This window comes from Pipistrellus hanaki (genome assembly GCF_964339955.1).
Source record: "Pipistrellus hanaki genome assembly, chromosome: 15".
NCBI lineage: Eukaryota > Metazoa > Chordata > Mammalia > Chiroptera > Vespertilionidae > Pipistrellus > Pipistrellus hanaki.
The window spans coordinates 23,089,709-23,116,414 of NC_140517.1; the positions used below are offsets into that span (position 1 = coordinate 23,089,709).

Sequence of the window (26,706 nt, forward strand, 5' to 3'; positions counted from 1 at the left end):
TAATGTAGGTGCATTTCTCCAAGGCAGGGCCATGACCGTCATGGGGGCCACAAAGGGGAGTCCACCTCCCATTCAGTTTAAGAGCTACTGACAGGTAGGGTTCCTGTATCAGGGCCCTCCCATCTTCTAACACTGAGCAGAAGGAGCCCCTATTGTCTGTGTCCATTGGTTATGCTTATATACATGCATATGAGTCCTTTGATTGACTGCTCCCCCTGCCCCCACCCTCTCCTGACTTCCTTCTGAGGTTTGACAGTCAGATCGATGCTTCTTTGTCTCTGGATCTGTTTTTGTCCATCAGTTTATGAGTGAGATCATGTGATGTTTTCTCACAAATGAGTGAGATCGGGTGATGTTTATCTTTCTCTGACTGACTTAGCATAATGCTCTCCAAGTCCATCCATGCTGTTGCAAATGGTAAGAGTTATTTCCTTTTTACTGTAGCATAGTATTACAACTGTGTAGATGTACCACAGTTTTTTAATCCACTCATCTGCTGATGGGCACTTAGGCTGTTTCCAAATCTTAGCTACAGTAAATGTTGCTGCTATGAACATAGGGGTACATATATATCTTTTCTGATTAGTGTTTCTGGTTTCTTGGAATATATTCTTAGAAGTGGGATCACTGGATCAAATGGGAGTTCCATTTTCGGGTTTTTTTAGGAAATTCCATACTGTTATCCACAATGGCTGCACCAGTCTGCATTCCCACCAGCAGTGCATGAGTGTTCCTCTTTCTTCACATCCTCGCCAGCACTTGTTGTTTATTGATTTGTTGATGATAGCCATTCTGACAGGTGTGAGATGGTACCTCATTGTCATTTTGATTTGCATCTCTTGGATGATTAGTGACTTTGAGCACCTTTTCATATGTTTCTTGGCCTTCCTTCTGTCCTCTTCCGAAAAGTATCTATTTAGATCTGTTGCCCATTTTTTTGATTGGATTGTTTATCTTCCTTTTGTTAAGTTGCATGAGTTCCCTGTAAATGTTTGGTACTGACACAAGAACAGACATATAGACCAATGGAATAGAATAGAGAACCCAGAAATCAACCCAAACCACTGTGCTCAATTAATATTTTACAAAGGAGGCAAGAGCATACTATGGAGTCAGGACAGTCTCTTTAATAAATGGTGTTGGGAAAGTTGGACAGATACATGCAAAAAAATATGAAACTAGACCACCAACTTATACCATACACAAAAATAAATTCAAAATGGATAAAGGACTTAAACGTAAGATGGGAGACCATAAAAGTCTTAGAGGAATCCACAGGTAGCAAAATCTCAGACATATGCCAAAGCAATATCTTCACCGAACAGCTCCTAGGGCAATGGAAACTAAAGAGAAAATAAACAAATGGGACTACATCAAAATGGAAAGCTTCTGCCAGCAAAATAAACCATCCACAAAACAAGAAAGCCCACTGCATGGGAGAACATATTTGCCAATGTTATCTCTGATAAGGGCGAAGAATCATTATTTTTTAATTATATTTGAATTTTGGATGGTGATTTTCCTCCCCCCTGTGCATATAAGCTGGGAGACGCTCTTTCCTTGGGGATTTTGAAAATCCTCTCATTACCTTATCAATGAAAAAAAGCAAGTTCATTTTATTTGACTTCAGAAAAAGACATCATCAGGCTGGCCTGGGAATAACGCATGCAGAATTGAAGACAGTAGTATAATTAAGTTCACAAAAGGCCCATTCGTATGGCCCTATTTCAGATCTTCATAATGCCTTCTTATCCATTCTACCAAGTGATTTCAGAGTGGAGAAAAATATAGTGGATTCCTCTGAGATATTCAATTAGTTCAGTAAAAAGAAAAAAATTTTTCAATAAAGAAATTCAACCAAATGACTAAAGCTGACATTGGGTAACCAAGTTCAAAGTAATTATGCATTTCCTTTGAGTTCTTGCTCTAACAAAAGATTATATGCCACCATTAGAAATAGCATTCCTCCTGATAATTAATTACATCTGTGTTCCTATCTTAGCAGACATGTATCTGCATGTTTGCTCTGGAACTGTCTTCGGGGGTTGATATATGTGAAGTCCCACCAGCCCCACTAGACAGTATCTGTTCTCACTGCTTCACAGTGAGCTTCCTACAAGCGGGTTTCTTCCCCCCTAACTAATGGAAGACCTCTCCCAAAAAGTCACCCGCAACATGCTCCTTGCAAGATCCCATTGCTTCTCTTTAATCCTTATCCTTTTGGGCATCATAACACATCGCCTCATCTTCCAGTTCATCTCCCCCATCTCCTGCAAACTGTCTTCTGCTCTTTAAACTCAGGGCGTTTCATCTACACCCCTCTCTCATTCTGCACTTCCACCTAATTTGCTAGAAACACTTCAAAGGTATCTGTGTTGACAACCCAGCCCTGGCATTTCCCCTAAGCTCTGTGCACCTGCACATGTTGCACTGAATACGGGGTTTATTAGCACCATCAAATCTGAACTGTCTTTCCACTCCCCACTACCTTCCGCGCTTCTTCTGGCGCCTCACCTGAGAGCCCGGTCACCAAAAAGAGACATTTCTTTCCTGCTCAAACCATCCACATCATGATGCCATCCATTGCTGGGCTCCAATGTCCAGCATCTCCTGTCAATACCGCTGTGCGTTTCTAAAAGTGAGTCAGGTCAGGTGTTTCACTGTCTTTCTGAAGACCCTCCAGTGGAACTTGTCAAGATAGTCAAGGCCCCATGCCCCACGGGACATCTCCAGCCTCATCCCCTTGCCATGCTCGCAGACAGCAGGGGACAGCCATGGTGTCTGACAACCTTGCCTGAATCCACACAGGCCAGGAGTGCAGGGTGAGCCTCAGCCAATTTGAGTATCAGCAGAATGCCTCGTGATCCTCCCAGCACTGTGAGCGTGGGAGGCTTGTGAGGATCTGCTATGGTCCGCTTCTCACTGGCCTCCCTAATCCCCTGGGAAGACAGTTTCTCCTCATCTTCCGGGTGCTGATGAGGGGCAAGGCTTTCTGCCCAAACTTCTTAGGGTGCAGCTGCAGACAGCAAAACCCTTGAGAGGCAGCTTGAAATTGGCTCCTCAGCACCAGGGTCTCCCTTTATCTGTGATGCAGCCAGCTGCCCCCTGGGGTCTGAGCGTCACCTGGACACAGTCATCTTCACCTGTTCATCCTTTGACTGTCCCTGAAGTGATAAGCTGCCTGAGTCTGAAAAGGACTCAGTGTTTCCTCACCAACAGAACCTGTCCGAGCCAGCCAGGCCTTGTGCTGGACACCCATGCTCTGAGCTCAGATATTCACTACCTTCTGCCCCATGTGATCTAGAACTTGAATCAAATTGAATGTGCTCTTCAAGGAAAAAGAAAAACATGGGAGGAGATAAAAATAAAGTTAAGCTTGTAAATCTGGTTCAGTGCAAATGAGGATAGGAAAAATAGAATGGAGCCAGACATTAGGTCAGCGCCCGTGCACAAAATTAGATCACAGTCCTTTCAGAGGCACAGCAAATCCTTTTGGAATAAGGCAAATCCATACACTTACTAGCTACAGTGAGGGCAGATGTGGCTCTAACTTCCCTCACAGAAAATTTGGGCTGTTAATGGATGCTTTGTCCCAAGAGCCAACCTCTAATCCATAGATGATTAAAGGTGAATTTAAAGAAAGGTAAATGAGATCATGCTGAGTCATACCAAGATTAAACAGCCTTTTCTTTAGGTGAGTTTATAAGGGCTTCTTTTCTTTATTAAAAATATGTATTTAAATTGATTTCAGAGAGAAAGGGGGAAGGAGAGAGAGAAATATCAATGATGAGAGAATCATTGACTGGCTGCCTCCTGCGTGCCCCCTGCTGGGGATTGAGTCTGCAATATGGGCATATGCCCTTGACTGGAATTGAACCCAGGATCCTTCAGTTCACGGGTCAACGCTCTACCCACTGAGCCAAACCAGCTTGGGCAATAAGGGCTTCTTAAAATAATGTTTCCTAAAGTAAAAATCATATAGTAGCTGAAACTTTAAAAAATGAAGCTTTATGTCTAAGACCCAAAGATTATGTTATAGCTAGCCTATGGTTTTGTTTCTCATAACTAACCCACATTCTCAGGCTGTCCTGTGCTGCCCGGCCAGACCCAATAGTACCATCACCCCCACCAGCCCCCATGGCACCGTCACCCCGGCCAGCTCAGCCACCCTGACCAGTCCCCATAGCACTGTCACCCTGACCAGCTCCCGTGACACCATCACCCCGACCAGCCCCCATGGCACCGTCACCCCGACCAGCCCCCAGGGCACCGTCAGCCGGGCCAGCCCCTTTTGGTTTCTTTTTTTCAGATCATTTTTTACTTACAAAAGAAAACCCTGGAAGGACTCCCTCTACCCATTCAGTGTAGAGTTATTCCCCATAAAACATGGCCTTCTCTCCTGGGATCTCTACCTTCCTGTGCCACCAACATACGGGAATACTTGGGTCTCTAAAATAATAAAAGTGTAATATGCTAATTAGACTGGGCAGCCAAAAGACCTTTCCAGACGACCTTCTGGACAAAGCTGGGCTGCAAGGGCCGAGGCTAGCCGCCACAGCTGTGAGGGCCCAGCCCCTTAAACAAATTTCGTGCATCAGGTTTCTAGTATTTAGATAAAATGTTGAATTTTCTTAAATACATTTTTATTGACTTCAGAAAGGAAGGGAAGGGGGGCGAGAAACATCAATGATGAAGAGAATCATTGATCGGCTACTTCCTGTACATCCCACACGGGGATCGAGCCCCAACCCGGTCATGTGCCCTGACTGGGAATTGAGCCTTGACTTTCTGGTTCATGGGTCAACGTTCAACCACTGAGCCACACCGGCCAGGCAAAAGGTTGAATTAGGAGCAAGGAAATGTCCCTCTGTTATCTCGATTATCAGAGTGACTTTCAGTGTGTTAGTATGACTTGTGTGTTAGAAACTCAGCGTTGTAAAGGTGAAGCCTGAAGAAAACTCAAAAGTCCTAATATGATGCCAGGCTTGGAGACCACTAAGCTGGTTTATACAGATGTGTGAGCTCTTCCCTTTAGTCCTGTTTGAACCCCTTAATCACCCAGGTGTGTGGCGTGGGTGGAGTGCTGCCAGCGCTCCTCTGCGTGTCAGCAGCTGCGCACTCACATGGCCCCTCTCCCCTAGGCGACCCGCCGGCCACCGGCACGGGGACTCTGCTGATCACCCTGGAGGACGTGAACGACAACGCGCCCTTCATCTACCCCACGGTGGCCGAGGTCTGTGACGACGCCAAAAACCTCAGCGTAGTCATTCTGGGAGCCTCGGATAAGGATCTGCACCCAAACACAGATCCTTTCAAATTTGAAATCTATAAGCAAGCTGTTCCTGATAAAGTCTGGAAGGTCTCCAAGATCAACAGTAAGTCAGCCGGGCGTTCCACACTTATTCTTGTGGCGTTAGCCTAGGGGCTCTGGCTCAGTTTCTTTCCCCAAACTGTTCCTCCTTTCCTCTCTCTCGTGTGTTCTCAGATGGTTTGTTTCAAGTTATTTATGCCCTATAAATATTGATAATTTTCCCACCAGAAAATGAATACAGTATGTAAATATATTAAATATGAGTTCCTTATCATGCAAACATGAAAGTTTTCTCTATTGCATCCTCTCTTATCTTTTCTATACCGGACACGGCATGATCTCTGCCTTGTATGGACTGTACACTCTATGATGTGTATAGTATATGCTGTGTACACTACAACTTACACTGTACACTATATAGCACACCTTGTACTATATGCCTTACTGGGCACTGTATGCTATCCACGCTGTATTGTATACTCTGTACTATACACTATACTGCACACCGTCCACTCTATACTGTATATCAATATACTATACACTTTGTACTATATACTCTGTGCCTTATATCCTATACTGCACAGCCCTATACAGTACACACACCCAGTCTCCAGCCTTCAAGAGCCGGGGTCTCTGCTTCTACCTAAGCACATCTTGGCTAGGCTGTCTCTCCTCTCACGAATAACTGTACTTAACATTGACTTTCACCAGCACCCTGGAGTGATGTTTCCTGGTGAACTTGCTTTTATAAAAGACTAAAGAGAAGAGGAGCACCGGTTCGGATCTCCAGCTTCCATTTTATGCTGCAAGCCTCCTCAAAACTGACTTAGTCTTTATTATGACCTTGGCCTTTACTTTCAACTTTGATATCTTCTTTCATTTATCCTGTCCCTCATTTATAGGCACAGCATGTATCACCTGCCTTATTAAGACTGAAACCCCAATATATTGAGTAATGAAGTACCTCTCTATCCACAATACCTCACCCACTTTCCTCCTTGCTAAGTTCACCTTGCCTGGAAATAAAGCCAAAAGCCAGAGCTCACGCCTTAGACATACACTCTGCCATCAGCAATGAACGGCTCCTGCCACTGACCCAGTCAGGGCTCCCTCTTCTTACTTTAGTGGTAGAACTTTCGAGAGAGATGGGGAATTACCATTTCACTAAGTTCTGAATATGTATGGTACACTTGTGCATAAAATTTTCTATTAAAAATCTCATATGTATTGTGATGGCCTTATCTCACATCTCATTTTATTACTGCCTTTCTCCTGTTATTGATTATAGTTGCCTGTTTGTCTATTTTATTGCTTTCTAAAGAATGAATTTTGTTACACTGATTATTTTTAATTAAAACAGCCCTTCTCTTGTTTGAGGGGTTACTGTTTTGTTTGCTAGTGTTTGCAGCTGCAGCGGATTTGAACTATCATCACCAGATCTTTCCAACTGGAACTTTCTCATTCAGGAGTTTCTCCTCTACTTGAGGGAGAGGGGGGAATGTCCCATGAGTTAATCTGCCATTTCACTGGGGTAATTTTCTACCTTGTTACATCGGCGCTGCCACCTAACCTTCTGGTTAGGATAATACTTCATCTGCTTTCCCTCCTGGTTTTATGTAATAGATAAAATGCCTTCTAACTTCTTTTTCTTGTCCCGAATTTTTTCCTCCAAATACTTAGCATTGTTTATGCCCAGAAAGGGGCAGTTTAAAACAAACAAACAAAAAAATCCTTAGTCATATGAAAAGGAATAGCCTGAGGCTAAAACAGGAGCCAGAGTGGCCACTCCTGAGGGCTGACCAGAGGCCTGGATAAGGGCAGGTATTCCCACCAACCGTGGGCTTACAGACCCCATCTCCACCCCAGATCCAGGGCTGTGGGCTCTGGGCTGAGAAAAACAACAGAACCCATCCCCCTGGCAACACACAGGCTCAAGCCCACATAGAGAGTGAGAGGACTTTTTTGGGGGGAATCCAAGAATTTATTTTGATTACTTAAATTTGGATTCCTATACAAAAATCTCTAAACTGGTCATTTTTTTTTCTTTCAATTTTTTAAAGTATAATTGACAAATAAAAATCTATATATTAAAAACCTAAGCAACTGGCCATTTGGCCAGTAGCTATGATGTGCACTTACCACCAGGAGGCAGACACTCAATGCAGGAGCTGCCATGCTGCCTTCACTTGGCAGCGGTGGTTCTCAGGTGATGCATCTGGAACCAGAGAGGAGGGAGCCCAATTCCGGGGGGTGTCACCCAAGAACCGCCCTCTCACAATCTGGAACCCTTCAGGTGATGTCAGAGAGCTGGTCTCAGCCCAATCCCCACAGGACAGACCGAGGGATCCCACCGGGGCACGAACCTGTGTCCTGGGCCTCTAGTTGTAAGTATTTAAAATGTACACTATGATCATTCAAGAATAGATTTTTACATTATTTCTTCTAGATATCGAATATGCTCTTTGTGAACATTGCTTTATTGGTATAATGAATTTGCACAAAGGGGTTCTTGCTACTCAGTCATTTCACAAAAGTGGATCCCCTTGAAATTGATTATAATAACACTAAAATATAGACCTCCTTTCATGATGGAAATGTTCTACCTGGGCTGCCAGTGTGGTAGCCACCAGCCACGTGTGGTTGCCAGGCACCTGAAGTGTGGCTGGTGCAATTGAACTGAATTGATATGTTTACCCTATCTTAATGAATTTAAATTTAAACGCCCGCCTGGTTAATAAACAAAATGCAATGCCTGTTTCGCATGTTCTCACTCTTTTCTTGGAAAGGTCTGACCCTCTCTCATGAAGGCCCCTTCTCTTCACAGACACGCATGCCCTGGTAAGCCTTCTTCAAAACCTGAACAAAGCAAACTACCAGCTGCCCATCATGGTGACAGATTCAGGGAAACCGCCCATGACGAACATCACAGACCTCAGGGTACAAGTGTGTTCCTGCAAGAATTCCAAAGTGGACTGCAACGCCGCGGGGGCCCTGCACTTCAGCCTGACCTCAGTCCTGCTCATCTCCCTCTTCAGTTTAGCTTGTAAGTCGGCCTAACTCCAGTGCGTGCATAATAATGAAAATGTAATTAAAGCCTTTTTCCCTCGTATCTTCAAAAAAGTTATCCCAGAGAAAACATTTGTTTTAGTTGATGTCTGTTTAATACAGGGTGTTACATGTAAAAGTGCTCCAAGTAATGTCGAAAGGCATCTTACCATCCCCCTTGCTACGCTGCAGGACAGGTGGTGATGCTACCTGTTGATGCCCCTGAACTTGAGCTAATACCAATATGCCTGAATTAGTTAACTGGTCCACCAGGGCCCTATTTCTCTCTACATTGTGCTGAATAATCTTTCTCAAGGTTGAAGTAGATATTACAACTTTTTAAGATCATGAGAATTCATGGATGTCAGTGGGGCAGTAGGAAAAAAAGATAAATGTATAATTCACACATTATTCTCACATTATTTTCACTGCCTGGTGGTAATGACTATAATGTAATGGAGCATTATTTTAAACAAATAAATTATTATACCTAGTAATATAGATGTGAGCATAAAACGAATAGACATTTCCTACTTATGGGATACTAGTCCAGTTTTAATTTTAGCAATTATTTACATACTAGAGGTCCAGAGCATGGATTCGTGCACTGATGGGGGGGCATGGCCTATGGGGATCAGCCCCCTGTGGTAGCACTGCTCATCCAAGTCAGCTGAGTGGTGTTCCCACTGTATTGAGCATCTGCCCCCTGGTGGTCAGTGCACGTCATAGTGACTGGTCAACCAATTGTCCTGGTCATTCTGCCATTAGGTCACTGGGCTTTTATATTTATACTAGAGGCCTGGTGCACGAAAATGCTCCCGCTTGTACTCGCAGCCATCAGCCCGGCTTGTGGCTGAGCAGAGCTCCCCTGCAGGAGCGCACTGACCATCATGGGGCAGCTCCTGCACTGAGCATATGCCCCCTGGTGGTCAGTGCACATCATAGCGATTAGTTGTTCCAGGTTCTTCCATTGTTAGGGTCAATTTGCATATTACCCTTTTATTATATAGGATAGATAGCTAATGCCATTCAAAAGCCTTTTGGCCCTCAGTATTTACATTTTGAGAAGGTTACTAATGTAATTATAAATTTGGAAGTTGAAAATTGATTATTAGAAAAAATATAACAGAAATTACTATATCTGATGACAGTGGCAAGTAGGGTCACAGGCAACACACATTCCAACGTCAGAAGTTACTGTGTGTAAAGCTCTGTGCTGGGCCAGCATCCTATGGGTAGAGCTAAGGAGGAAAAGACTTTATCATGAGAAATGTCTCATTGAATAGTTGAGACATGTCTTCAAGAAATGAAATATAGCCGAAGCCGGTTTGGCTCAGTGGTAGAACGTCGGTCTGCGGACTGAAGGGTCCCAGGTTCGATTCCGGTCAAGGGCATGTACATTGGTTGTGGGCACATCCTCGGTGGGGGTGGGGGGCGTGCAGGAGGCAGCTGGTCGATGTTTCTCTCTCATCAACGTTTCTGGCTCTCTATCTCTCTCCCTTCCTCTTCTCTGTGAAATATCAATAAAATATATTTAAAAAAAAAAAAAAGAAATGAAATATTGCAGGTAAAGGTGTTCCTCTCTCCAGTTTTATTTATTATTCTCTCTCCCAAGAGACAATATCTTCTATGAGTTAGAATGTGTCTAGACATGTTTTATACTTTTAATACACACACACACACACACACACACACACACACACCACGTATAGTTCTATTTTGTGCCGTTTGGAAAACTTTATGTAATTTGTATTATATTGAGCATGATGTTTTGCATCTTGCTTTTCTTCCTCTTCTCATTACATTTCCAAGATTCTTCTATGTTGTTCTAGTTCAGGGGTCAGCAAACATTTTCTGTAAAGGGCCAGGCAGCAAATGTTCTGGGTTTTGTGGGCCATATCAGGTCTCCATTACATATTCTTTTTTATTGTAGGCGTGGGTTCTTTTGGCATCATTCTTTTGTCTGATGCACTCTTTAATAGTGTGAAAAACATTCTTAGCTTGAAAAAACAAACACACAAGCACGCCATGGCCCACCAGCCATAGTTCACCCTGCACTAGTTCATTCATTTTAACTGCTAGAAAGTATCCTGTCGCATGACTATGACACAGACACATTAGGGTTATTTACAGTGTCCTGCTCTGACCAGCTCTTGCAGTAAACACTGGAATCTGTTTTCCAGGAGCTTCTGACGTGAGCTGTAGTGAGACTGCAAGCCCAGCATTGGGTTCCAGGAGACATTGGAATCCACATACAGCAGAGTCTGGATAGAGAAATAAAAATGCTGCGTGCACATGTGTCCAAGCGTCTGTGTATACTTGTGCACATGGTTTTCTCCTCCCCTTAAGTAAGATTCAGACCCAAATAGACTAGCATTAACCAAGCACCCTAATGTCCTATGGCTTTTCTCTCTGTTTACTTCATTGGCTTTGTGAATTTCTCCACTTTATAGATGAGAAAACTCAGAAAGGTCCCATGTGAGTAAGCAGTGAGACCAGCATTCACCATTAGAATGCCTCCCTCGTGGAAAAAGATAATAAAAACATTTCAGTTTATTATGATAGTATAGATGGCTTTATTGCAGCTGAGAATTAATCTGAGAGATCTGCACTTCTGTCTTTGACATCCAGAAAATACAGGAAATAAAACTAATGACATTGAAAGTAATAAAAAATGTAAATGAAATTATTTTTACTGCCAATTTTGTTGTTTAAATTGCATGTTGATGACAGTGAGGGAATGCACCGTTCTCCCCTAGGGCCTTCCCAAGGTCCTCGGCAAGCTGGCGTCTCTGTTAGGCTGTGTCTGTGGGTTTTGTAGGGCTCTGTGTGGTGTGCACAGTCAACTTCAAGGAAGAAAACTGTCTTAAGACCTTTTAAACATTGTCTTGGGCTTAATGAACTAGCAGTAGCAAGCATATAAAAGGACAGATGAGATGAACCATATTAACAAGGACCAAAATTAAATGGTGCCAGGGACAGAGGGGGCATTGAATTATAACCTTAATCTAAGCCAAAAATAAATAAATATATGCTTTTACTTCTAATGCTTTTCATTTTCATTTTTTAAATATATTTTTATTGATTTCAGAAAGGAAGAAAGAGGGAGAGAGAGAGATAAAGACATCAGTGATGAGAGAGAAACATTGATCGGCTGCCTCCTGCACATCCCCTACTGGGGATCGAGCCCACAACCCAGGCATGTGCCCTGACTGAGAATTAAACCAGAACCTTCCGGTTCATAGGTTGTTCCTCTACCACTGAACCACACCAGCCAGGCTCTAATTATTCACCCTTGAAGTGTACAGCTTGATGAACTTTAGTAACTACACAATTGTACCCACCACAGGCAAAAAAGTTTCCTTGTGCCCCTTTGCTATCGATCCCCTTCCCTAATCCAGACCCTCGTTGATCTGCCTTCTCTAATTATAGTCTTATCTTCTCTACAAATTTCTATAATGGAATCACACCATCCATGTTGCTGAGAGTATCACTATTTTGTTTTTCTTTATTGTAAATGTGTTATGAGCAGCCACAGGAAACTCATATACCAATAGGTATCTAGCTCTTGTCCATGACCAAAAAGAATATTTAGGACAATCACCAATTTCTCATCTACCAAGTCACCTTGATAAAATAGGCAGGCGCTGGGCTGATTGCAAGAGATAGGGCTCGATGGTAGCAGAGGTCATAGCTGCTGCTGGTCTGAAGTGAGATGCTTGGCATCGAGCACTTTCGGAGGAGTCTGGCTTTTTAAGACATAAACCAGCAGAACTGTTCCTTCTCTCTTCAAATGCTATGCTTAAGAAATAAAATGTCCCGAGGTAGTGCAATGTCTATCAATGCATTTATTACAGCCTGTCAGTCATGTATCTAGCATTCAGCTAACATGTTTTGAACCGAGTTGCCATATTCTTTGACTTAAACTCTGCATCTTTGCCATTCAGGTCTGTGAGAACTCCTGACATCTGACGCTTGACTACCAAGTTTCCATAGCAACAGGAAAAAAAATCCAAATCGGAAGATTGCCGTTTACAGCTTTCGAACTTCACAACTAGGCCTCAATTGCTCCAGATTTTCCTTTTCTTTGCCATTTCACTTAGTCTGTACTTCACCATTTTGACAGCATCTTCCTTTCTCCTTTGATTAATGGGATTCTCTGAATTTCCCCTGAGTGTTTAAAGATCATGGCATATCACGTGCCCTCCGGGAGCAGGAACAATGACTACTTTTTCTGATGCGTTGCCACATTGCTAGTCAGCAGTCCACACCTCCAGCTGTGTCTGTGGGTTAGTATCTGTATATGTAGGAGTATCTGTATGTGTACATACCAGTATTTATAGAGCGAGATGAGATAGGACAGCCCAGTTTTGATGTGTCATTCTCCCTTGAGAGGCTAAACAAAGAGGGATAGAGGCCGGCAGCTGACCTCCCAGAACCCCAGCAGCAAGCTGGTCACTGGCGCAGACCGGAGCTGATGCTTCCCCACTGTCCCATTCTGTCTGGATGCTGCCACGACCAGCAGGCAGATGTGCAGAGAGGGAGAGATAGACAGAGTCCTCTCTCTTCACCTGAGGGCTACACCCAGTTTTCACTGCCATCTTATGCCTGAGCGGAAGTGGTGAGGCGCAGAGCAGGAAATGTTACCATCAAATGCCATGCAAAGGGCTGAAATATTCGTCCCAGTCTGCATTTGTATGTGTCCTAAACCCCCAGGCCCCCTCTGGACTTAGTTCTTATGGGGACACAGATCATGGCAGAGAACCCTCCCTCCTCGGTACATGTACAATTCCAAGTGTCATCCTGGAGGTCACACATGCATATGAAGAGGCTGACAGATACCGCGTGTATACATATATACGCCCACATGTATAGACATACACTTACGCACATACACACCGTTTGTTTCATATACACGCATTAAAATAGAGTAAATACAGGTAGTTTTAAAAGTACCCTTTTGTGTGAATCGACTACAGTTGTTTGAAAACCTAAAAAAATAAAAAGACGTTCATTATGTTTGAAAAGTAATTGATTTTTATTCTGTGAGCATGTCAGCGTAAGAGGAAAGTTAGTGCTTGTACTAAGATTATCTTCTTGTCGATAAACTGTAAATGAACCATCAAAGCTCACACCAAATTTTTCTATCAGATAAAACTAGTGACAGCCTGTGGCTTTTTACTAGAGCTCGCCACCAACTAGGGTAAGTGTCTTAGCACATTTTAATGCAGTTGCTTACTAAAGGTTTTAACCACACACGCACACACGCTTTCTTATGCCATCTCTGTTGGCATCTGTGCTTTTCCGTTCGCCTTCTATAGAAAGTAGAAGTCATATGTTGTCTTTATTGTAGTAAGATTATACAGATAGAGTTCCATATATTGTATTTGTTTCAACAGTAAATCTTTTGGAGCATATAGAATGCAGAGATTTTTTTCTCCATTGAAATAAATGGGTATTGGTGGTTAAAACTGCTGGACAGTAGCTTTTTCTCTGGTTTCTATGTTGTGCCTACTTAATGTCACTGGTGCTGAGTCTTGTCTTAGTGCAAGTTCATGTTTTGGGCCTTTTGGGCTTCCTCATAAGCTGAGTGAGTTCATGAAGCCACAATCACCCCTCACAGCTCGGGCCACCCCTCATCTTACTCCCCATAGTGAGCGATGTGAGCATTTCACAATCCACTGTGAAGATGATTGTGCATCCTTACGGAGGAGCAAGATCACCCTCAACTTGATGATACGTGACACACAGTCACAAACATCTGCCTACAGTCCCAGGATGTGGGTTTCCTCTGGAACAGTTCCTGTTGCTCAATCAGGAGATGCCACGCCCTGATTATGACCTATCAGTTCTCCACGAGTGCACCTGCAGGCTCAGGGTGGGGGATGTACATTCACACTTGATGGGACTTCCTCTTCTGGCTTAGAGGGCACAGTCTCTTCCTCCCTGTTGGACTCACTCCCCTCTTCCCTGGAGGCAGAGGGAGAATGGTCACCCGGAACAAACTGAGGACCGTCCTCAGATAGTCAGGTGCTTGGCAGCCTGACCCTGAGGCTAACTGAGAATCCGAAAGCTCACCTCCTGCATGAGCCTGGGCCGGCCCCAGGGAGAAATACGAAGGCCCAGTGACCCACTCACTCAAGCAAGTAAGTGAGGCCTCCTCTTTTCTCTCAAGCCAGGAGGCTCTCCTGTATTTTACAAATGGGTATTTTTCTCTTGAAAAGAAGAAGTCAAGCCAGTGGCTTAACTAAGCTTAGAACAGGGAAAAATAGGAGTGAAGTGCATACTTCATTAACAAGTCCAATATGCCCTAGTTGTCCTCTATTTAAGTACACTCCCTGTCCCCAGAGTTCTTACCAGGACAGAGATATTTCTGTTATCTTTTTAATCCTTCTACACACACACAAAAAAAAAGACCAAGTCTTAGAAGCCAAAGTGTAGCATGTCCTAAATTATAGCATGTTTTTAAACTTGCTAGAATGCATTTACCTTGTTTACTGGAAGTAAAAGTATATTGCAAATATTATGTCACTATTATCAATGCATTTTATTGTAGTCCAAGTTGTTGGAAAAAGAAAGTCAAGTAAAAGCCAGAAATTGCTTTTCCTGATGACTGAGCACGAGATGAAGGCTTTGTTTCCATTGAGTGAACGGTCACTGCTTTTTAAACACATCAACCACCTTAGTTCATTAAAAATGACATTTCTCCCATTTTACATATGACAAATGATTTCATGTGTATGTTTTAACAAGAACATGCAAACATTTTACAATTTTGATAAAAGTTACCTCAGTGCTGCCAGCTCTCTCCATAGAAGATCATTTCAGGAGGTTGTTACTGCATGACTCTCAGCCAAAACCAGCAGATTTGATCGTCCTCACAAAATAAATCCAGCTACATTTCATGGTAGGTAGCAAATAGGACTTTGATTCTTAAAGAACATTTTTAGAGATTTTGATAACTTATCCCAGAATTTCAAAATGTCATTTGAAACCTTCTGTTCAATGAACTAACCACCTACTATCAAACTCTTGAAGTAGATCAGATTGCATTTCATCCGAAATAAATGCATCGAGTCTCGATCTAAAGACCTGGCCACTAAAAAAGTATTAACCCGACTCTGTGTGGTGCTGGGTTTAGAGCAGCTGTACCGACACACAGACTATCCAGGTGACTCTGAAGGAAAGAGTCTACAGTCCTTCTGGCGTGTACGAACAAGGTACCAAAATGCAGTTAATGGTGATGGTAATGATGATGATGATAGTTTACATTTATTAATTAATGTGCTTATTACTTTTATTTATTAATTGCTTGGTATGTTGCCCACACTATGCAAAATCCTTTATACCTGTTAACTCATTGAATCTTTACAACAGCGTATGAGGCAAGTGTTATCTCCTCGGCTCAGAGCAGGGCTGGCTCCCAGCAGGTGCAACTAGGCACAGGACGAATTGAAGTTCTCTGAGGCTCGGTGATGATCATTCCTTCTCTGCCCACACAAGGCAAACACAGAACATCTCACTGCAGTGTAGACACACGTGTACACGAAGGTCTGGGAAAGCAGGAGCGTGGAGAGAATGGCCCGGCTGAACCAAAGCACAATTAGGAAAGTACCACATTAAGCTCATGTAAAACCAAGCCGTCTTGAAAGGGGAAAAGAGAATTACTTCACTTACACAATTAGTCTAGAAAGAGCTATTTAAAGAATGCTAAGAGAAGATATGACACTTAAAGGTTTAATACAAGGGTTGTTCCAAACCAACGTTTGAAAGGTTAATTACTAGCGCCTTACACATAATACAGTAGTTTTGTTAATGATTCAGTGAGGGCCCGGGTGTCAGCCCTACAAAGTAAGTATATCAGCCGTGACTATAAGTTAGTGAAGCTTCTGGGTACGGCAGCTGTTTAAACGACCTCGGTCTCCACGCAGAGAGTCTGCTTTCTAAGTGCCAAAAAGAGTACCCACTAAAAAACGTGTCAAGCTTGCCTGCTGTTTGTGCAAAGAAAAATTTTATCTGGATAAAAAGCCTTCAAGTCTCCTGCCAGAAACACACATACACACACACCTCCAGGTCTTATTCTAGCCATAAGTCAGATGTGGCTAGAAATCTGGGTGTGGGTGTCCAGACTTCTATGCTGGTTGTAATAGCCCCAGTATTTGGGGTCCAACGTGAAAAGGCCTGAAATCCCGCCCAGTATTGACTACTCACTAGCTAAATGACTTTGGAGCTTCATGTCAACACTTTATAAAACACCAAGTATGAAACAAATTTAAAGTGGTATGACTTTACCAACTGGTTGAATTGTGTGTTCTCCCCGCCGCCCCAAAAAAAGACATGTTGAAGTCTTAATCCCCAGAACTTCAGAAGGTGGCCTTCTTTGGAAACAGGATCTTTGCAGATAGAATTAGTTTGGATAAAGTCATACTGCAGAGGAGTAGGCCCCTATTCCATAAGAAGGAGAAACACACACACAAGTTGAAGGCCTTGGGAAGACAGAAGTGAAGATTGGAGTGATACAAACTGAGGAACGTCTACAAGCTATGGAACATCTACAATGCTAAGGAACATCAAGAATTACCAGCAGTTTGCTGAAACCGGTTTGGCTCAGTGGTAGAGCGTCAGTCTGCAAACTGAAAGGTCCCAGGTTCGATTCCGGTCCAGGGCATGTACATTGGTTGCGGGCACATCCCCAGTAGGGTGTGTGCAAGAGGCAGCTGGTCGATGTTTCTCTCTCATCGATGTTTCTAGCTCTCTATCCCTCTCTCCTCCTCTCTGTAAAAAATCAATAAAATGTATTTAAAAAAAAAAAAAAAAAGAATTACCAGCAGTTAACCAGAAATTGAGATAGAGCACAGAACAGATTCTCAGGAGGAACTAACCTGAAAATCTAATCCTCAAAAGGAACTAACCCTGCTGACACATTGATGTCAGATTTCTGGCCTCCAAAGCTGTGAGATAATAAATTTCTGTTGTTTTAAGCTGCCCGGTTTGTGCTGCTTTGTTACAGCAGCCCTAGGAAACTCATACATCATCCTTCAATCTCAATATGTCCAGAGCAAAATTCTCAAGAAATGGCCCAAAGGAAAACAGATTCATCCATGAAGAGCAAGTGAGCAGAACCCTGGGCAATGTCTCTGGCTCTTCTAAAGCCAGTAGTTCTCCACTGAGAGTGGTCCCCCCACCCCACCACCCCAGGAGACACTTGACCGTGTCTGGAGGTATTTATGGTTGTCATGCCTGAGCGGGGGATGCTACTAGCATCTACTGGGTGGAAGTCAGAGAAGCTACTCAACATCCTACAATGCCCAGGGCACACACCGCACCCCCCAGAACAACATTAGCTGACCCAAAATGCCAGTGGTGCTGCTGGTGAGCAACCCTACTCTAAAACCAGACGACGCAGAGAATTCTAGAAGGATAGAAAAATGAGATGATAGAGTCAGAAAGTCCTGGGATCAAGACCTGTCTCTTACTCCCTATTTTTACTGCCTGGTTTGTTTCAGTCCCTTTGTGTCAGTTTTCTCAAAATTGTAACATGGTGATAATTATACCACAGGTTCCTGAGCATTAAAACACTGAGAGATGTTTAAGTGATCAGGTAAAGCACTAACCAAATACCAGTTAACAACGACTCATTATAAAGAGTTTCACTCCTTTGGCACGGGAAGGAAGATGGAGTGGGAGGGGGGGGGGGGAAGGAAGGGGATCCTGGGAAGGGGATTGTTGTTGGGGACAGGGAGTGAAATTGGGTGAAAAGAGTTGAGACTTGTGCCCTCCATGACCAACCCCCCAGGTTTGTTATAGACATGAGTGGGTTCCCTGACAGCCTCTCTCCAGCTAAAAGCAAGCTGGAACTGAGCCCTGCTCCAGTCCTTAAATGAGATAAGGAATGTGAACGATCTGGGACATGCCAAGCCTTCTTCCCTCAAGGACTCTCCTATCTCTTGCTAATGAGACCAACTCCAAGACCACCTGTGGGGCTGGAACATGAGCCCCCTCTCAGCAGCAACCCCTCCTTAGACAACCACATCCAGTCTCCCTCCTTGACTCAGAGAAACCCTTCCCACTCAACCCCATGGAACATCATATTGAATGAAAGAAGCCAGGCACTGAGAAGGCCTTTCTGTCTGATTCCATTTATATGAAGCTGACACAGGCACAAAAAAAAAAAAAAAAATGCTTGTGTTAAAAGTCACATGCAGGGGCACTCTCAGGGGTGGGTGGGTAGGGTGAAAGGAAAGGCGTTGAGGGGCTTCCAGGAGCTGGTCATGTTTCTTGACCTGGGGCAGTTACAAGAGTGTGGACTTGATGAAAAGTAGTTTAGGATTTTTGCACCATCCAGACGCATTTTGTAATTAAGTTAAAAGCTAAAAACAACTGTCCCACTGCACCAGCACCTCCACTCAACCCACCCGGGGAGAAGGAAGACCATTGAGATGGAGAGTGAAACCAGACCCTCAGCTGGGCAGCCGAGCCCAACCAAGGTGCTCGCGCCGCGCAGGCCTGAGACCTTAGTTTCCCTTCGTGGGGTTTTGTTGGCGGGGAGGCAGCTGCACGGGCCTGGGCTTGGCACCTCGCAGGCACCTGGCAAGTGCGTCCCGACTGGGCTGAGAAAAACCAATGCGGCCTTTAACGAAGGACAGCCTGGGAAGAGGTCAAGGCCACCCCTTCCTTTTAAAAAAAATTAAAATTAAAGAATGGTTAAATAACTTATGATATAGTTATAGTTTTATAGTTAAAAACAGGTTTTGATATGAAAATATGTTCATGATATATTAAGTGAAGGGATATTTTCTATGATTATGTAAGTACATATGTATATAAAAAAAAAAAGTTTCAAAAACATATACAAAAAAAAAAAGGCCACCCTTCCACCGTTCGCCCCACTGCGGTGTTACCCTTTTTTCCACCCAGGGAGTGGCTGGGGGCGTGGTTATGGCGGAGAGGTGGGGGCGGTGGAAGTGCTGATGGGCGTGGTTAGGGCTTACGGGGAGGGGCGGGGCCTTGCTCAGAGTGAGGCTCGAGACCACAAGCCTTTCCAGCGCGTGACGCAAACTACAGCTCCCACAATCCCCGGCGGTCGCGCGAAGGCCTCTGTCGTCGCGAGAAGAAGCGGCTGGGGGCGTCGGCTCGGATAAACGGAAGTGTCGGTGACGGTCTGAGATATCACCGCCAAGCTGGGAACCGGGGAGATGGCCGAGACTGACCCCAAGACCGTGCAGGATCTCACCTCCGTGGTAAGGGGCGTCCGTGCGGGCCCGAGGCCGACGCTTCCGGGGCGGCGCCGGCAAGGCCCGCGGACCCAGTCCTCTCTCCAGCCGCGCGGGTCCCGGCCTCTGGTGTTTGCCGAGGCTTCGCCCGCGGAGGCCGCAGGCCGCCGTGACCCGCCAGGGGCCTCTAGGTGGGAGCCTCTGCACCTGCTGAGGTCCCCAGATCCGACACTCCCCCCCCCCCCCCACCTGTCCCTGAACCGCACCCTGGCGTGACCCCCTGGTCCCCGCCACTTCAGTCCCGCCCCGCACCCCTCAGCTCTCCAGGCAGCACGCCCTTCACCGCCTCCTCACACCCCAAAGCCTCCAAGCCCTCAAAACTGCCCAAAGACCCAACAGATTTTGAATGGCAGCGGGGCCCAAACGGGGAGGGGCTTCACAGCTCCCGGGTGTAATTTGACAGGGAAAACGGAACCCCGGGAGGGGAAATCCTCGCCAAAGGCCTCTGAGCTGCCAGAAGCTACATTGGGGCTAGGACCGGGGTTCCCATCCTCTCCGGTGACGGTGGCCCCAGGTAAGCGTGGGGTGGTTTGTTTTGTTGCTTCGCAGGTGCAGACACTCCTGCAACAGATGCAAGATAAATTTCAGACCATGTCCGACCAGATCATTGGAAGAAATATCCTTTATATCTGGAGTCAGCCTCCTGTGGGCGTTTGGATCCTATTTTCTCAGGATATAACTGTCAGGCCAACTTCATTTTTACTGAGCTCGGGTGTACTCTTCTTGAGAAGTACGGCGTGAGAGCTGGGAGTGCAACTGAGCTGGACCCCGGCCTCAGGGAACTGACAGGCCACCATAGTTAGTGTCTAATGTGATTGGCTGGTGACTGAGCTAAACGTTTTGTGTGTCTTTCCCCTGATCTTCTCCATAACCTGGAAAAATAAAACAACTTGCCCAGAAACCATAACTGGAAAAGGGGAAGGCTGGCATTTGTTCCTTCCCCCAGTTCCCTTACTTTTTTTTTTTTTTTTTTTTAATATATTTTATTGATTTTTTTTTACAGAGAGGAAGAGAGAGGGACAGAAAGTCAGAAACATCAGTGAGAGAGAAACATCGATCAGCTGCCTCCCGCACACTCCCCACTGGGGATGTGCCCGCAACCAAGGTACATGCCCTTGACCGGAATCAAACCCAGGACCCTTCAGTCCGCAAGCCAATGCTCTGTCCACTGAGCCAAACCAGTTTCGGCTGTTCCCTGTACTCTTAACCACCAGATTAGTCTTAATGACAGAAATACATTCTGAGAACTGTGTCCTTGGGTGGTGTCATCCTGCAAACATACTAGAGTGAACTTACAGAAACCTCATGGTGCGGCCGACTGCACACCTAGGCCGAATGGTGTACCACCCTCTAGTGTACCACCCTCGTGTCTTTGGTCCATTGTTGACAGAAATGTTGTTATTCAAAGTGACTGCAATGTTGTTATGCAACATGGCTGGAAATGTTGTTACGCAGTCGGGAAACCCGTTTCATTAGGACAGTTGTGTTTAAGGCCATAGTCTACAGGGCCCTGGAGGAAAAGGTTAGCAATGGGAGGTGTTGGTGTGCTTTGTCTTTAACTTCACCACTCGATGACATGAGTAGTCGCATTGATGACCTGGAGAAAAACATCGCAGACCTCATGACACAGGCTGGCGTGGAAGAACTGGAAGGGGAAAACAAGATACCTGCTACACAAAAGAGTTGAAGGTGAGGGAAGGAGCAGTATAAGGATGGTGTATGTCACCATCATTTTGATGTAGTCTTCTTCCCAGTTTTTATTTATTAGACCTACGTCCTCAGTGACTAAGACCATTGACTAACGGTAAATGGCCATGGTATATATCATTACAGTTCAAAACAAAGAAATGTGTTTTGTTAAATTTTATTACTGGAAGATTTTTTTTAACGTTCTTTATTTTGTTTTATTCAAAAAAAAGAACTCAAGTATCCACATTGCCACCTTCATAAATGCCTTAAATTCTAAGGATTCTTTTGGGAATACTTACCTTCTCAATTAGTGCCAGGACAGTAACTGGTTATGACTTAGATCAGTGTTTCCCAACCTTCTCTCATGATGAGAATCACCTGGTGGAGTTGTTAAAACACAGATTCCTGAATCCCAACTAAGAAGTGCTAAACTAGGATTTTTGAGAACATATAGGTAAAATTGCATACCTAACTTAGTGCTCTGTATATAACATCTGTCTTAGAGCACTAGTTAAGTATACAATTTTACCTATATGTTCCCAAAAATCCTAGTTTAGCACTTCTTAGTTGGGATTCAGGAATCTGTGTTTTAACAACTCCACCAGGTGATTCTCATCATGAGAGAAGGTTGGGAAACACTGACTTAGATGAACTAGATTATGGCCACATTAAGCCTTCGCCCTAGAGTTTATTTAAATTTTCACTTCATAATTTTACACATCTTAGAGGAAAGACTAATAATCAAAAAAACCCAGATAGCAAGATAGCCAGTCAGCTGCACAGTTGGCTGCCTTATTCTCACAATGGGTTTCTTCATTATAATCCTTCCTGAGGGTGATGTGACCTCGTTGCAACCCAAAAAGAATTTTAAACCCCATTTTCTCACATCCCATTTTTAGCATTTTCTCTATAAAAATAAAGTTCTGAGAATTTTTAGATAACTATAGTGCCAAACAGAATAATACAGTAAAAGACATCAAATTTCTTCCTTTTTTTTTTTTTTTTCTTTTTTCTTTTTACTTTCTGGTGTGTCCTGACTGGACCAAATTATAAGTTACTGTGAAATACAAATTGCTTTGAAGTACAAGAAAAATAGATTGGCTTGATTCTCTGCGTGAGTAAATCACATAATGTTTTTGTGTGGGTTGTCATCTTTATTCCTGTATAAAGATAATTTAGAAAATGTCCTGCCAGTCTTAGAAGCTTCTCATATCTCAAAAGTCCCATCAAATGAATGAGAGCATCCTCTTGAGGATTGAAGACTGAGTTACAGAGATGATACAAAGAAAGGAGTGGGAAGAGGAAATGGATTCAGAAGTTTCCTTAATAAAGATTTCCAACTAAATGTATTGTATTGCTGTCAGAATATCATGCACAAAAAATAAGTTGAGCTCATTAGAGGGTTCTGAAAGAATTTTTAGTTGGTAATTCTAACTATCATTTTTATTTGTCCTTATTTAATGAATAACATGCTGATGGTTTTTCCTTTCTCAATAGGTTGCTAATTTACACTGGAATCTGGAACATTGTTTTTATAAGCCAAGAGAAGACCAGATGGCTTTTTGCAACTAATTGCTATGTGTAGACAGGGTTTATGTTGTAAAGCGTGCATTCTTCTTATCACTTACTATATATTTAGTCGGTAGAGTGGTCCCCCTCCCCCATTCTTGAACATGATAACTTCACACCTCAGATCTTGGTCAGTTGTGCTATTAAATATTAAACACTAAAACTTTGGCGGTTCTTCCATAAAATTGTCAAATTTTTTAGTGTATTTTTGTGAAGTCATTTTTTTCTATCATTCCTTTTGTAGTAGTTGCTGTTTGATAAAAGTTGCTGTGTAATTTTTTTCTATTAGACATATAGTAGGTTATTCCTTTATAGTTAGACTTTGTAAAGTAAGACATTTATAGAGTTTGGGGTTCTTTGACTTTCAACAGTGTGATGAACTAACACCAAATAATGTGTTGGTAATACTTTTCCAGTAGTTGAGAACATTTAAAAATTGTTTATTCAGAAATACCTGGCACTACTTGTTGCCAAACTCAGACTTGAACCATGATTTTGTCTAAGTCTTTGAGGTCAGATGCTGAGGTAATGAATAGTAACCACTGCCACTTTAGCGTGAGAATTTTTAAATATGGAAAATGATAGAATTGCCTAATGTAATGAGGCATTCAGTTAGAGTTCTGCATGAGATTTGAATACTTGAGTAGGACCTTACATTGTTCATCTACAATAGTTACCCTACAAAATGTGGCAGGATTTTAAAACTCAGTTGCTCCATCTTTTCTGTGAATTACTGATTGGAAAAAAGGATCAGAAAAGGAAAAGAGACTATGCCAGTTGCTTCACTAGAAAATAATAAGATACTTGTGATAGGCTCAAGTTTTTTAAGAAATACTGTTTCTTTAAACTACTACTTACCTAAACTGCAGAGTAATGGTTTTATTATTCATGATAGAAGACAGGGATAACTCTTGCAACTCAAAAATGTAGTGTCAGGAATGCTAAGCCTAAAGGCCAGTATTGACTGGAGGAGATCCATGTGATTGTCACAGCAAAGTGTTCATAGAAAAAAGTGAAAAATGGACTTTTTCGGTGACTGTTAGATTTGCGCTTAATGATTTTTTTTTTTGTTTCCTATATCACCAGATTTGATTGTATTGCAAATATATAATAATATTAAATAATTTTTCCTATTTATAAATTATATGGAAAACACAAAGGAGTACATTTCTTTTGTGATAAAATGAGCTAAATCTGTTAATTGCCCAGTGCAGAAACTTCTTTGATGTGCTGCAGGTTTAGCCCAGCAAGCCCCAGAGCCTGCTGCTCTCCAGCCAATCAGATGGAACCTGTGTGCAAGGTGTTTTCAAGCCTAGTCAACAGCAACTGGAAATGGCAGGCAGGAAGGATAGCTAGGACTTAGGGAGGAGTTGGCTTCCTTAAGGGGAGATTCCTGAGGGAAGCTCCACTGACCACAGTATCTGCCCTGAATAAAGGTGCCTGAAATCCTGCTATGAAAGCCTCCTTTGTGTGTCAAAGTGATTTGTTTGGTTTTTCACGTTTTCAGATTAAAATGCACGCTCCATGTTAGATCATGAGCCAAAACCTCTAGAAGGATTGAGTATGAATAACCATGGCAGAAGGGGAAGGTGGTGCGGAGGGATTGTGTCAGGAGCCTGGGTGACCGTGAGGTTTGCGCTGACGGGGCTCGAAGGGAAGCTGATGTTTTACATGTTCAGACAGAAGCCTTTTCCAGGTACGTTCCCCGTGGCACTTGTCCTGGCGAAGTTCCAGACAATAAGGGCTTGTAGTCACTTGGGTTTAGAAAATTTGCCTTGTACTGGATTCACTTTATGGAAAATCACAGTGCAAATTAGCATGTTGAAGGCTCTGAGGTCCCAGAGCAGAGAAATGTGATTTCACTTTCTCACCTGCCAGTTTCCAAGTTATTTGGCCAAGGATCTTTTTTATATACTTACCACCTGATTAACATCTCATTGGCCTAGTGCGGTGTAAACACTGTATCCTGGGGAGATGGCAGTTGAAGTAATCCCATAAGCAGCACCAGGTTCCATTGATAAACGAACGCCTGCACTGCCATGTGCTCCAGCCTTTCTCTCCAGTGTTTCCCAAAGTGTGGTACGCGTACCCCCAGGGGGACAGGAAGAGTTTGGTGGGGATATGCACTGCATTGTGCTTAGCTGCGCCTAATTCTATGTTCTCATGAGTATGAGGGGTACTCAGCGTTAACGAAAATTATAGAAGGGGTACACAGATGTCAAAAGTTTGGGAAACTGCTAGGCAAAGCTTCACCCTTGGATGAAACAGGCTTTGTGACCCTGGAGAGGCCTTCCCATTTGCACAAATGGATGGTTTGCCTCCATCTTTTAAGATGACCTGTGTAAAGTGAGAACTGCAGATCTGGCCATGCTCCCATCCCTCTGCCCTGCCACTGCCTCAGCCCCTCAGGCTTTCTGTGTCTGCCAGACAAACACACCCCCCGGGGCCACATGCCCCACCGTGCCCCGCAGCCTGTGTAGGCTCAGCACTGCCCCTTTCCAGTTCCAAGTGTGAGCCTTTTGTGCAGGAAAATGGCTGCTGCTCATTCTCCAACTAGTTTTGTTCATTTGAAGGCCGGTGAAGATCCCACTTAGGATTAATAAGTCCAAGTATTGAGGTGCTTGCACCAAGGGAAGCAGCCATACATGACAAATGCCCTCATCTCCCAGGCCCACCAGCTTCCTTATTTGACTTCTGGTTAATCCTTCAAGCCAAAAGATTTTAAATATTTTAATCTTATTTGCTGACCAATTTTCTCTGCTGTTTCATTTCTAGTAAAGTACTATGCTGCTCAGCACAAACATACAGTGTTTCAGGTAATTAAAGGTTAATGTGCCTTTGTGAGTCCTTGGAATCCTGAGCACACTCAGAGCATTGTTGCCATGGGGACATAGCGACCTCCAAACCACTTAAAATGACCTTCACATCCTGCTTGTAAATTGAAGATCTCCTGAATGGATAATCATGCTCCTCTTTTTTTGTATTCTATAGTTTATATGTTTTAATTGGATGACAATGGAGTCATTTGCACCATTTGTTGTCAAAGCTAACCCTGAGAATCACCTGGCAACAGTTAACAATTAGTCCAGCACCATGGAAAGCGTGCCTTACAAACACTGCTGTTCTGAGCTTTTTGTCTGTTGGCCTAATCCTCCCAACAGCCCTGAGTTTGGTTTGGGTCTGATCAGTCCCAGTTTAAACAGAAGGAACCCAGCGCTGGGCCTCGGTTGGCCAGTCACAGAGCTGGAGGCACTGACCGGCTGCAGGGCTTGCCCTTGGCTGTTTGGTCCGCCCCTACAAGAGCGCAGGTTCCCAAGTACTTGCATCTGGGCATCCTGGGCACCAGCCCGCCCCTCAGTGAGGACTGACTTTAATTTTGCATTTTCAAACAGGACCTAACACAATCACCTTGATGTGGATTTTTATTCAGAATTAAAGCTAGTCTTTTTTTTTTTTTTTTCCAGAGTAAGTTATTTGAGAACAACTGTCTAAACAAATCCAGCTCAGTTTCTCCAGTGTTTGCCTCAGCAGAACAACTGCCTACAGGTTTCACATTCGTTTACTAACACCGCCATCTCTTCTCACAAAAATTATCCTTTGAGATTTCCCTTGGGGGGAAATCGATGCCCTTTTCCCCGTGACCTGTTTGCTTACCATCTCATAATGTCACTTTGTTTTAAGAAAGTCTTTAAAGGGATCGGCGTAGCCATCCCCTGGAACCTTGGTCTCCGGTTCGTGAGGTTAAGCACCTGCTTTTCCCTCCAGCCTCTTTAAAATTCCTTTTCAGCGAGTGAAATGGCGGCGGGGGCAGGAGTCACC

The 26,706-nt window shown here is 43.7% G+C and overlaps 2 protein-coding genes and 1 long non-coding RNA gene across 4 annotated transcripts in view; 2 read left to right on the forward strand and 1 right to left on the reverse strand.

The window, feature by feature from the left end:
* CDH13 (cadherin 13) overlaps positions 1-13,827 on the forward strand; it is a 998,364-nt gene extending 984,537 nt beyond the window's left edge. Inside the window, exons 12-14 of one of the 2 annotated variants that reach the window (XM_084905564.1) lie at positions 5,142-5,375; positions 8,136-8,354; positions 12,304-13,827. In XM_084905564.1, the coding sequence (XP_084761690.1) occupies positions 5,142-5,375; positions 8,136-8,354; positions 12,304-12,311 (461 nt within the window). In that variant the 3' untranslated portion in view covers positions 12,312-13,827. Of the gene's footprint in view, positions 1-5,141; positions 5,376-8,135; positions 8,384-12,303 lie in introns of those variants that run through there. The other variant, XM_084905563.1, reaches the window with a different exon arrangement.
* On the reverse strand, positions 12,578-16,625 carry LOC311633249. Its single transcript, XR_014796922.1, has 2 exons — positions 15,873-16,625; positions 12,578-14,516 (listed from the first exon to the last, which is right to left on the reverse strand). It is a non-coding gene; the product is annotated as an uncharacterized lncRNA (long non-coding RNA).
* Positions 16,626-19,439: 2,814 nt separating this feature from the next.
* Positions 19,440-24,346, forward strand: HSBP1 (heat shock factor binding protein 1). The gene is made up of 4 exons (XM_084905619.1): positions 19,440-19,596; positions 20,179-20,245; positions 21,198-21,318; positions 22,816-24,346. Exons 1-3 carry the CDS (start codon positions 19,552-19,554, stop codon positions 21,314-21,316), a joined length of 231 nt encoding a protein of 76 aa, XP_084761745.1. The 5' UTR covers positions 19,440-19,551; the 3' UTR covers positions 21,317-21,318; positions 22,816-24,346.
* The last annotated feature ends 2,360 nt before the right edge of the window (positions 24,347-26,706 follow it).

Coding starts and splice junctions, on each gene's coding strand:
- HSBP1 (XM_084905619.1), top strand. CDS start 19,552: ATGGCCGAGACTGACCCCAAGACCGTGCAGGATCTCACCTCCGTG. Junction 19,597..20,178: donor TGCAGGATCTCACCTCCGTG/GTAAGGGGCGTC, acceptor GTTGCTTCGCAG/GTGCAGACACTCCTGCAACA. Junction 20,246..21,197: donor CGACCAGATCATTGGAAGAA/ATATCCTTTATA, acceptor TAACTTCACCAC/TCGATGACATGAGTAGTCGC.